Here is a 12,773-nt window from a genome sequence, read left to right as displayed (position 1 = left end):
GAGAGTGGGGTACTTCCCAGAAAAAAAGGTGTAATTTTCAGTTTAATTTGAGGTTGTTTTTCTCTTTTGTTTTCTTGCTTTTAATTGAAGAGTACGACTGTGTCAACTGTTAATCAACAGTTCTCCTGAACCAACCTTTAGTAACGATGTGAAATATTTTTCTAATCAGACATATTCTGTTTTGCTTTCAAAGTTGTAAAGCATCTTGGGATAATATTTGTGTGATTTGGTGCTATATAAATAAGATTGATTGATTGAATCAGGATTTTTGGGTGAAAGGAAAGTTCATAAAAATGTCCTGAAATGATCTCAAACATGTCTGGAGTTCCTGTGTAAAATTCTTTCTTTGAAAATAAGAAAGAAGGATATTGGAAGTTGCACCTTTGGGCTGTGGTAAATGTAACTATTGTCTTAACTGAGTAAACATCAGCAAAGATATCTATAAAACACATAAGCTACTTGCAGCCAAATTTGCCCGCAGATTTTTTTGTTTGAGTAAAAAACAGTGCTTGTGTTGCCAGCTCATAGCTCTGGTTTTCAAACCTCAGCTGTTTAGTTTTCACAGCGAGAAAAAGTGGAGTGTCAGCAGATACACTGATATACTATTACCTAATAAAGTTGATATACTGAAGGTGTAAGCAATCACTTTCCACTTCCAGGAGATATTAAGAAACATGATCGTAAATTTTGGATCTCTGGCAGCCTAATGAATGTGATTCATATTCACTCCTACATTAGTTCTGTTTAGCTCTGAGAGGAAAATAACCACATCTTTAAGCTGTTAGATGCTCCTTTTTTAGCACCCTGCAGTACCTGACAGTGTCTCTCTGCAGTTTGGGACCTGACTGGTTGTGTGAAGTGCTTTTTTTAAGGCTCAAGAACCTTTTTAACCCCAGTTAAAGAGCACAGGTGAGGGCTCTTCTTGAGACACTCTCCATGTGTAAAACTTTGAGGTTCAACATCTCTTCGACTTCACTTTTCCCCATAGTTATAGGTACATAAAGTTTGGTGTTATCACATAATTTAAAGTTTAAAGCCTCTGATAACCGAAATCAACAAAAACGTTCTAACTATGATATTTATAGTCATATGTACATATTATTATATACATAAAAATATAAGAACTGAACTGTATTCCATTGTTGAAATACTATCATTTAAGTTTTTGATAACATTCTGACGCTAGGTTAAAGTGGGCGGGGTTAACTTTGATATTTATGACAAAATAAATATCTAATCAATCATAAATGAAACACTGAGTCATGCCCACACATGTTCAATAAAACGACTCCGCTCCAGCTAAGACCATCTCCTAACGTTTGAGTGAACCCCTCTCTCCGTCGCCTTTGCTGTTAGCTTGTTTGCTAATCACAAACTGCGATCGTGTGTCCCTGGCTGTACTTCCACCTGTGTAGATGACAGATCTATTCTCTATTTTCCAACTGTGGTAGATTTGGGGAAACTTTTGGCCCTGCTTGAGTCGAGCCGCAGCCCAGTGGCTAACGCTGTCCTACATATGCTCCGCTCATTTCTGGTTCACTAACTATTCCCAAACAGCTCAGAGTTTAGACAAACGGCTCCGTCTGGACCATAGACTGTAAAATTAATGGATGTGGTATTCAAGACTTCACCCATCTGTTCCTGAGCACTTTTTTGAAGTCAATCGTCAGCCAGAGCCATATTGGAAATGCTGAACTCAACCTAACTTAGTGTAAGGTACAGAGGCAGGGTTTGAGCCTCCTAGCCAACAGCTATGTGTTCCCACCTCTCAGTCATGTCCTTATTTGTACAGTGTGCGCTGTTAGGCTACGTAGACCCAAGCCGTTTTTTGAACCAGGCTTTAAACATGCTTATCTGTGCTGCAAATATCGTTTTTGAAAAGTGGTTTCCGGTGTTTCTGCAGCCAGCCTCAAGCAGATTCTCGATGAATTGCAGTTTATAACACTTCCGCATGGGCTTCATATTTTGAGACCAGAGGTTGCTGCTTGGTCTGGACCCTGGACTGGACACACCATGCCCTACCTTCCTGCACTTCAGCCTCCGCTGCTCCGGGCATAACGGGCTGCTGATGCTCCGAACATGGAGACTAAAGTAATAAATGACATAAATTCTGATTGTTAAGTATTTTGTAACTCAGCACTCGGAGACCATTTTAAAATAGATCATTTTCAGATTCTGGAGTTTTTGTCTTTAGATTCTGAGTCTGATGGCTCAAACATGCACACTGTGAACTCTCTTGACCTGTCAATCAAAGAGTGAGCAACCACGCCCACACAGTCCTGAGAAATGCTCTGAACTGGAGAACAAGCTGTTTTTGAACAAAGTTTTTTTTTATCATTATGAATGTTTATTTTCACTCAGATTTTTGGTAATGCTTAATGAAAAATTCAATTTTGATATTCTATACTAATTGTAAATATTCCAAGTCACGTTCCCAGGGGCTTTAAGACGAGTGAAAAATGATGCTTCGAGTCTTGAAGAAACTGGTTTGATCACACTTTTATTTATCAAACAAAGCAATGAAACAACCAAATGTGTAAAAAATCTAAAATAAAGCAAAAACATGGACACAAGTAAATCAAACAGGCTTCAGAAATCTGCCTGCTGAACAGTTTGTCAAAGTGAGGGATGATTTTAGGATCTGAACACTCTCAAAGAAGATGTTACTTTCCAGGTAAAAGAGGCTTTTATGATGAAATCTAAAAAGATGAGTTGACATAAATACAATGGCTCCAGTAAAAAACTGAGTAGATGTATGACGTAACAGGGATCTTGTGGTTGAAGACGTCTGAGACTTTAGAAAGTTGTATCCACAAATCAAAGTGTGACAGCGAGTGTCCTCACTAGACAGCGTCTGTTCATGGCAACAAAGAAGGGAGTCGCTCGGCTCGCTCTTATCTGTCTGGTCGCATCATGCCCGGCCTGACTGGCATCATCATGGGTCGAGGGTGACGCATCATGTGTGGCGGTCCTGGCATCATCTGCATGGGTCCTCCCATCGGCGGCCTCATGCCTCCTGAATGTGTCATTGAGGAGATACGCGGCGTTATGACAACAAGCTGACAGTCAGAGTCACAGCTGAGCAAGTTCAACCGCACAATTAATTTACAATAACCTTGTTAGGATCCCTCTCCATGAGATGATGCTAAACTGGCGCTGTGCTTGCTTTTTAGGGGGTTTCTGAAAATGTGTACTCAGATTAATTTGTCATTAACGTGCAACAGAGCGTCTGCAGTGTTTATTAAAATGGGAGGTACTTTAAAGATGCTTAATTTTACACGTCCTCTCACTGAGGCTTCATTTCTAAAAGACTCCTGTACAAAGCAGCTTGATTCAGAATTCAATCAACTAAATGATCAAAAAGCTTCAACATGTAACAACTATTAAAATATGTCACATTTAAAAACAGCCTCCGACCCAAAGACGTGTGGGCACAAACTACAAAAACACCTGAAACCTGAGGAAGTTTCTCTCTAGATGTTTGTAGGGTCCATTTGAATAACCTGGAGGCAGACACATCTGACTGTAGACGTTCTGCCTTGTACTTGTATGATTGTGGTCGCTTTAGACCTGTGCTTCCCAAAGTGGGGTCATGACATGCCCTCCAAAAATGATATGATTTTTTTTAATGATTTAAATAGTTTATTTCAACCATAGACTGTTTAAATAATGGACGTAGTATCCGTGACGTCACCCATCTGTTTCTGAAGCACTGTTTTGAAGCCAATCGTCAGCGGGAGCCATATTGGAAATGTTGAACTCAACCTAACTTATGTCGAGCTAATGTGAGGTAGAGAGGCGGGCTTTGAGCCTCCTGGTCAACAGCTACAGTGTTCCCGCCTGTCAATCAAGTCAGCTGTGCCTCTCAAAATGGAAAACTTGTAATCTTAATATCTTAGAAATTGCCTTGTTATGAAAAAATTCACCCCCCCCCATACAGTGTGTGTCGATCAAGAAATTACCAATTGAGACTAAACTTGTGTTTTGCTCGAAATAAAATCAAAAATCAAACCTGTTCAGTTTACCAGTTATTTCACCTCTTTTTGGTGTATTATATGTATTTGATGTATCACTACTTATTTGTAGTTGTGTTAACCATTGCTGCTGCTCTTCTTGGTCAGGAAACTCTTCAAAAGGAGATTTTTTTTTAACCCTAACAAACTTTATCCTGTTTAGAAAAAGATTAAATTAAAAAAAATGTATTAAAATGATTAAGGTAAGTTTTAAACACTGGCATCCTCACATTTTGAAAATTACTTCATGTCGATAGTACATTTCCCTGATCATTTTCATCCTGCAGTAAATATTCATCACTTGGCGAAACCTCTAGAGTGAAGAAGAGGATATGCTTCTCTATGGATATCCTAGGTGAACACTATTATTCTCTTATCTTCTATTTTACGACGATAGAAAGAAAGAATAAAAGGCATCAACACACTCCATGACAGCAGAGGGAACCTGTGTTTAAAAAGTCTGCCTCACACATTTAATAGAGGACTGGATCATTAAACATTATTCAGTTTATTTCAGATCGTTTTTCATCTTCTTCGGGAGAGATAGAGTTCTTCTCAGATCAAGGTGGTGTAAAAAGAAAAAACACGACACCGACACATGAAGAACTGACATTAAAGTGTTGTAAGAGTTATAGCTAAAGCGACATATGATACAAGGAACAAAAGCTGACTAATATGAGGTGATAAAGCTGTTTGTCCTTCTTTAATGCTCTTCTCTGAAATACATAAACTGTAAAAGACACTCAGCTCCTGCAAACACTTTGAAATGTTACCTTAGACAAACTAGGAATGACAAGAAACCGTTCCTGCAGCTGCACGTGTTGTTTAAAGAACAACTGTGTTCTTAGATCAAGGTGTTTGGGATTTATTTATTTAATCTTTATTTAACCAGGTGAGTTAATTGAGAACCAATTCTCATTTGCAATAACGACCTGGGCGAGAAGGCAACACAGGTGGCATGACAATAAATAAAAGACAAAACATAAAACAGAGAGGACATACATAGAAACCTAGAGACAGAACAATACAATACAAAAACATGACAGCTGTGAACAACTTAAAAGCAATTTAAAAGCAAGTGCAGTGATGTTGAGTTATGGGGTGTATTAGGTTTTTGAAAGTGGCGAGTGGAATGAAACTCATGGATTTCATTGTTGTAATTTCTGTGTTTATATGAATTGTTGCTTCAGTATATATTTTTACTTTTATAATTAATATCAACTATCTTCTTTAAGTGTCAATTTAGTGATTTTTAATTAATTTGTGATTTTTTTACATTATTTGGGTGGAGGCTTCAAACAGGCACTGAGTTTTCTGCCTCTTCCTGCACAGTATATTATTTATCTTTGTTCTTTGTTTTTCTTGTGTGTTTTTTTAAATTGTCCAAAATAAATAAACACAACATAAACATAAAGTGGGATATACACTGCATGCTCAATTATTAGGTAAGTTGCATTTTTGTGAATATTTTAGAAACTATATCAACAGTCATTTTCAAATTTGTCAAGAAGTCAGATAGTGAATATATTTCTTTAACTGTGTGGTTAAAATGATGGTTTTCAAAGTACGTTGGCTGTATTTTTAAATAAATGCAGAATCTGCAGAAATGAGCGCGTCAAATTATTATGCAAGTTGGTGATGAGAGCATATAACTTGTGAAAATTGAAAACTAGGCACCATTTTAAATGTTCTATTGATTGAGAATAATAATATTTACTACAGCTGTATTCAAACTTCAACAAAAACAACTGTTTTCTTTACATTTGTTTACAAAATAAAACTGTTTAAGTCTTTAAAACATTTCAAATCTAAAGTGTTTCTCAAATGTCCAATATAACCTCCTTTTCTTTCAGTGAGGGTCAGAGGTCACTGGTAAACTGATTTAGTGAGGTTTCTGATGACTTCTCTGCTGACACTGTGTGCTGTACCTTGTATGGCTTTCCAAAGATGCTCTTTTGAGCTGTATTTCTTGCCATTACTGTAAATCTCCTTTATTATTGACCACAAGTTCTCAGTCGGGTTGAGATCGGGTGAGCAGGTAGGCCAGTTCATGAGGCGTTCCTCTTTTGTATTTTTTCCTCCATGGAGGAAAAGACATTCAGCTAAGATGCTAGTGTTCATGCATGAGCACAATGCACCGTCACATGCCTCACGTTATTCCCAGGACAGGATGGCATCTCAGGGCTTTAAAGAGGATCGCCTCATGAACTGGCCTGCCTGCTCACCTGATTTCAACCCAACGGAGAACTTGTGGTCAATACTGAAGAAGATAATTTACAGTAATGGCAAGAAATACAGCTCAAAAGAGCATCTTTGGAAAGCCATACAAGGTACAGCTCAGAGTCATCAGAAAACCTCACTAAATCAGTTTACCAGTAACCTCTGACCCTCACTGAGAGAAAAGGAGGCTATATTGGACATTTGAGAAACACTTTAGATTTGAAATGTTTTAAAGACTTTAACAGTTTTATTTTGTATACAAATGTAATGAAAACTGTTGTTTTTGTTGAAGTTTGAAACCAGTTGTAGTAAATATTATTATTTTTAATCAATAGAATAAATGATGCCTAGTTTTAATTTTTACAAGTTATATGCTCTTATCACCAACTTGCATAACAATTTGGCACACTCATTTCTGCAGATTCTGCATTTATTTAAAAAATACAGCTGAAAAGCATCATTTTAACCATACAGTTGAAGAAACATTATTCACTATCTGACTTCCTAACAAACTTGAAGCCAACTGTTATCATAGTTTTTATAAAATATTCACAAAATTCCAACTTACCTAATAATTGTGCACGCAGTGTAGGTTTAAAACAGAAGAATCTAAAACATCCAATCACATTCATGTCAGCCAATGGGCCGACTACAAAGGTGGATTGAGCTTATAGTCACGTGCCTCAGGCTGATGATGGACGTAGCTGATGTTAGGTCCATACTTCAATGGTGAAATGGAGCACTCCAAAAATTTGCCTGTTTGATGAAGTTTAGGTCTGCTCTGAAAACACTTTTCACTATGATTTATTTTGACCTGAAGGTCACTAGCAAAAACGTGTTGGTCTCAGATTTAACTTGTTCTTTCTGCTACAGATGTTCCTGGAGTTTTGACCCCTTTAGACTTATCATCTTTTTTCGTGCACCTTGGAAGAATGTGAACCAGTGTCAGTGTTCCCTAAAGAAACCAGATCTTACCTGGTCCTCCTGGCATCATTCCATGTGGTGGAGGTCCCATCATGGGCATCATAGGCGGACCTCCCATGGGGGGTGTGGGCAGCATGCCTGGTCGAGGAGGACCACCTGTGGGACAACAGCAAATTTTACACATATTGTAAAATATAATCACAATTACACAATTTTATTTTTCCCTTTTTGCTTCCTGTATGTCTCATTTCTTTGCTGACTGGTCATGTACATGTTTGAGAAATATTCTGTATTGATAAACCTGCTTCCTTTTCACAAGCTCACACTACAGGTGGGTAAACGTTGCCTCTCTAATGTGAAAAAAACTCTTAGTTTGATTTTTGGAAATTGCTTCTTCAGAATAAGACCCAGGAGGCACTAAAGTACAGCAACACAGGAACACGATATCTTGTACCTGATGTGGTTGGATGGTCAAATACAGGAAAAAGTGATGGATTGAGCTTGTTTAAATTCATTTTATAGTTTTCTTTTGCTTAGAGATTTTGTTGGATGTCTAATGACTAACGCTGTCTGTTTAACACACTGAACTGCCTCTATTTGTGAGATATGCTCTCTAAAAGAAGCCGCCTTGCCTTGTGTCGCCCGTGTCCACTCTAGTGGAACTCCAACAGTCTCATTGAGTTGTAATCCTGCAGCAGCGTAACGCAGACTCATGAATAATAATACTGTTTTAATAGTCCTTGATACGGAGTAAAATGCTGACAGCATTTCCCCACTGAGTAACAATCTAACTTTCGGTGTCAGAGCAGCAGTCACTTAATCACATTACTGCTGAGCTGAGAGACAGTGCGCTCACCTGGGGGAGGACCGCCTGGGAACGGTGTGGGAGGAATCTTTCCTTGCTGGAAGGCAGCCGCTGTTTGGAGACAAATACAAATGATTAACACAGAGATACGCACACAAACTTATATTCAGTAACAACATCTTCTTTAATAAGAACTAATTAAAGTATGTTTCATATTCCTTATATTGGAAACAAACAGCAACACAAGTGTGGTCTTTTCTAACATGTCTGTAGAAAGTGAAAGCTGTGGTGTATGAATGTAGAGTACTGATACAGGGTACTGATTGATGATACTGTATTGACTCTCCAAAACACAATCTATTTATAAAGATGACATCATCTTCTTAGTAGGGCTGTCAAAATTGCTCCAAAATGACGTTCCAATATTCGCTCTAAAAAAAACCATAGGTTCGAACCATTCGAATATCTATATTTGCGCATTATGTCAATAACAGGTGGACAAACTAATACAAAAAGATAACTACTTGTATATGTGTTTTATTTAAGATATAACATGCCTAAAACATACCTACACATTACAAAACAAGTAAATGACCTAACGGCCTATACCGTAACACTTTGAAGACCGGAGACCTGTCGCTCGCTCGCCCCCCTCCCTTTCTGTGCGTAATGCGCTGCGTGAGGGCTGAACAAGACTTGTGCGAGAAATTAAAGGTCCCGACTCTTGTCCCTAATATAGGCAGGCTTCATTCAGTGATTGAAGCAAATATTATTAACATTAATTGAAGTTAAGAACAAAAAAGTAGTCCACTCACATTCTTGGTGCTAGTATAAAAAAAGAGAGGAAAAACTGCATTTTATCCCAGTGTCACTGATTGTTGGGCTCTTTTAGTCCACTGTCAATGTAGGGTCTTAGGCCTGACAGGTTATTTGCCAAAAATACAAGACAGTCAGTGTGAAGAGGCCCGATCTCTTTTTATTCACTGTATTCCCAGCGGAGGAAAAGACGCGTTCAGAGCGCACTGAGGATCCGGGGACGGAAGGATTTCTCTCTGCCGTCTGCTTCACGCTGTGCATGTGTGACTCTTATGACCTGTCCCTGACCCGTCATGCAGTGCGCCCACTCGCAAAGCAGCCGCCGATGTGTTTTTTTCCACAGTCAAATATTAATTTTCACAATCGAATCTTCGTTTTTTTTAAATATTCGAATATATATTCGAATTTAGAATATTCGTTGACAGCCCTACTTCTTAGTGATACTATAAAGACATTTTTTTCAAAGCTGCACAAAAGGAGCGGTGTGATTCTGGGTGTCAGAGGGCCCGTGATAGTAACAGTTTCAATGACGTGGTTTTTAAACTCTGACAGGTTTTTCTAAAGGCGGATAAAAAAAAATCAACTTATCTCCGCTCTTTAAGACACAAAATTAACTGAAAGGTCAGAACTGATACCTGACTGAATCACCCTGCCAGATTCTTGCACTCAGAGCCCAAAGGTGGTGCAAACTATTTGCTGGAATGCTATCACTTACTACAAACTTTCATCACTTAATGAAAGATAGAAGACATTGCCAGAGCAGTAGCTTTTAAATAGCAAACGTCTTCATTTGGCGTTTTTGATATGCTGATAGAATGTACAGCTTGTCCTCTTTCTGTAGAGTCTCTATGATGTAGGTCATAAATTAGTCTGCAAGATCTCATTTCCTCTTCAATGGACAGTACTACACTTTTTATCACAATAGATTTGCATCTTTTTCAGGGATTATAGATCTGTACTCTGCATGTTCCAGCTCTTCTAGCTGAGGTCCTTGAATGTGTCCCCTTTAAATGTGCCTTGAGTGTCCCTCATAAGTGCCGGCCAGAGAGCTTTCTGTTATTATGGCCCTTCATTGTGAAACTTTCTACCTGTGTACATTAAAACGACGAGCTCTCTGGGTGTTTTTAAAAGTAAATCAAATACTTTTATCATTTTAATCTGGCTTTTAACTTGGAGTCATTTCTTTTTAGCCCTGGACTGCTTTATTACAATTATTCTATTCTATCTTACTTTGTTTTATATTATTTTATTTTGTCTGGTATTTATCTTAATTCATTTTATTAATCTTATTGTGGTGATTTTATTTTATTTTGAAGTATTTTATGCTTATATTGTATTTTTCCAGCACGTTGGGCTGCGTGCTTGAATGTGTGAAGAATGTGATATAAATAAAGGATGAGTTGAGTAGAGGGGGGGCAAGTATGCTGGTGTAAAGTGAACTGTTTAAGCAAAGGGTCTAGTAGTTTCCCACACACAGTCTGGGTCTTACCCTGATATTAGATCTAATCAGGCTTTAAAAGTCTGAGCAACCATATTCATATTCATTACTAATCCTTAGCTACCGCTAAAGTTTACATTTATATGAACTACCTTTTTGAATCTGGGCTTGTATAACATCTGAAACACTAAAGCAGGGGTAAATCTGTGCGTCTGCTCTTACTTGTTTTATCAATGAGGCTCTGAGCCTGCTCCTCCATCCATTTCTGGTAGTAATCTTTTACATTTTCTTTGTGTTTTCGGCCACTGCAGTGGGTCTTCCTCACTGATGGCTGGAAGAAAAAATACAATCATTAGTGGCTTAAAAGAAGAAGAAGATACGTATCACAAAGACAGACTGTTGTCATGCATTTCAACAAAGAGATGTAGCTCAACTTACCGAGTCATGTGTTAGGTAGGTGTCACAGTAATCACAGTAAAACCTGTAGAGAGATTAAAATACAATAAGTTATGACAAAGACTGTATGTCTAAAGCATTTTTTTAGGTCAGGGAGTGAACAATGAGTCTTAATGTTGGCATATAATAACAGCAAAAAAAACCCCACTTTATTTTACAGGTTTACATGTATACATTTGCTACTTTTGACTTTGTCCACATATTCATATTTCAAATCGTTCTCATCTCAATTTATACTATAAAATCTGAATTACAGAAGCCAGATGCTGCTCAGTTTTTTCAGAAATAACCTTATTTATTTAGCCAGTGCATATACTATACCCCTATTTATCTGCAGAGTAAATTATAGTAATAATGCATTTCTTTGTAAGAGGGGCTGCATGGAACAACCCTGAGCACAGGTGATTTAATCTTATCCTTTCGTCTACTTCTTTGATCTTGATGCGTTGGTTTCTGCAGCACCGTGGACACATGGTTGTCTTTACAAAGTTATGACCCGGTTTAGATGTTCACCTTGGAAGCATATATGAGTCAATGCAGGTTAGATGTTGCTTTACAAAGTAGTATTAGAAAAACAACGTGAAATTTCAGCATTTCTCTAAAAATCACCAGGGTGAAATAACGTTTGATGGGTAACAAGTCGGATCCCATAACGTGACCGACTCGAAAGTATCAAACGTCCAAATAGAGCTCGACGTGAATGAGAAACTATGAAAAGTTCGGCATTGTTAGCCTTCAAAATAAATATTATTTTAAAGTCATAGTGTTGTAATTGTTTCTCCGTTCACTCCATGGTTGAATCCAGCAAATAGACCGAGCCCAAACAAAGCAGGAGCCGTTCATCGAGAGACAAACTGATACTTTTAAAATCGTTTTTAACTTTAATTCTATCATCATTCATCCCTAAACACGATTTCAAAACATCATTCATTTCAATAAACTGGAAGTTAAGTATTAAACGCAAAAACAAGCGATATCTTAACTTACTTCGGCATGATCCTCGGCAATCTCCACAGAGAGCGCGATTCCGGTGTTTCAGATAAAGTGTTCCCAGCACACACAACTCCTACAGACACTTGGTTCCACTTTTAAAATGTGTGAGACCCATAGACTGTATAAAAGTGAGACCGAAGGTTCCGTTGCATTCAGATCATTCAGACAGATTACTGGACTGAATCAACAATCATCAAGCATTATTTAAAGCATTATTTATTTCATAAAAAACAATTGCAATTCAAAGTGCTTTACTGTGATTTAAAGAAGAAAGAAGCAGAAATAAAATAATGGCAAGACATATTAAAAAGCAAAAACAAAGTTGTTTTATGTTTTAATATAGAGACCAATGCACATCAACAATAATAAAATAAGTAATTAAGATAAGGTAAAGCACCTATCAACATTACGAATATAAATAGTTTAAATAAATCAATAAAAAAAAGGTAAGGATAAGAGTTGAAGTTAAGAAAAAGCCAAAAAAAACAAAAGTATTCTCAATAAAATTGATTAGATAAATCATCAAAAACAGATATTTATAATTATTAAACTAACAAATCAACATTAAAATCACTATAAAACAATAAAGTTATACAATTGTTAAACCCTACATTAAAGCCAAACTGAAAAGATGCGTTTTTAGTACGTTTAAAATATCTCTTTAATGTCTCAATAATCTCCAGCCCCTCTTAGATCCTCCGGCAGGCTGTTCCAACAAGATCAGTCACTGAGAAACTAACAGAAAAATAACTAGGGTTATGAAGAGATTCACATTTTTCCCTAATACTGACTGTATTTCTAAATGAACCAGCAAAACCAGATGGTTAAGATACACTACAAACAATTTCCCCGATGATTTGGGGATTAATAAACACAACAAGGCTTATAAAAGAAATGTTTTTTAGCACAGACAGTTTAAGTTGTATCCTACTCTTAATGTCTGTGAAGGTTCTCAGTCATCCAGGTCATGGTAATCCAAAGCTTGATGTGTAAGGCAACTGGACTGGTAAAAATTCTTGAAGACGTTTCACCTCTCCTCCGAAAGGCTTCTTCAGAACTGAAGATGCCTACTCTTAATATTCCTGCATTTATCATATATTTTTTGATT

General features: G+C 37.4%; 1 protein-coding gene across 1 annotated transcript; it reads right to left on the bottom strand.

The window, feature by feature from the left end:
• Window positions 1–2,568: 2,568 nt before the first annotated feature.
• Window positions 2,569–11,782, bottom strand: snrpc (small nuclear ribonucleoprotein polypeptide C). The gene is made up of 6 exons (XM_034692455.1): window positions 11,660–11,782; window positions 10,655–10,697; window positions 10,439–10,547; window positions 8,014–8,073; window positions 7,209–7,313; window positions 2,569–3,016 (listed from the first exon to the last, which is right to left on the bottom strand). Exons 1-6 carry the CDS (start codon window positions 11,665–11,667, stop codon window positions 2,895–2,897), a joined length of 447 nt encoding a protein of 148 aa, XP_034548346.1. The 5' UTR covers window positions 11,668–11,782; the 3' UTR covers window positions 2,569–2,894.
• Window positions 11,783–12,773: the final 991 nt, after the last annotated feature.

Source organism: Notolabrus celidotus, chromosome 1 (genome assembly GCF_009762535.1).
Source record: "Notolabrus celidotus isolate fNotCel1 chromosome 1, fNotCel1.pri, whole genome shotgun sequence".
NCBI lineage: Eukaryota > Metazoa > Chordata > Actinopteri > Labriformes > Labridae > Notolabrus > Notolabrus celidotus.
The sequence above is the reverse complement of the archived record's forward strand: the minus strand, read 5'-3'. Positions and strand labels throughout refer to the sequence as shown.

Excerpts from the sequence above, each read along its gene's own strand:
- snrpc (XM_034692455.1), bottom strand. Across the intron at positions 7,314-8,013 it reads CCCAGGCGGTCCTCCCCCAG|GTGGTCCTCCTCGACCAGGC; the intron begins GTGAGCGCACTG and ends GTTGTCCCACAG. Across the intron at positions 3,017-7,208 it reads AATGATGCCAGGAGGACCAG|GAGGCATGAGGCCGCCGATG; the intron begins GTAAGATCTGGT and ends TGACACATTCAG.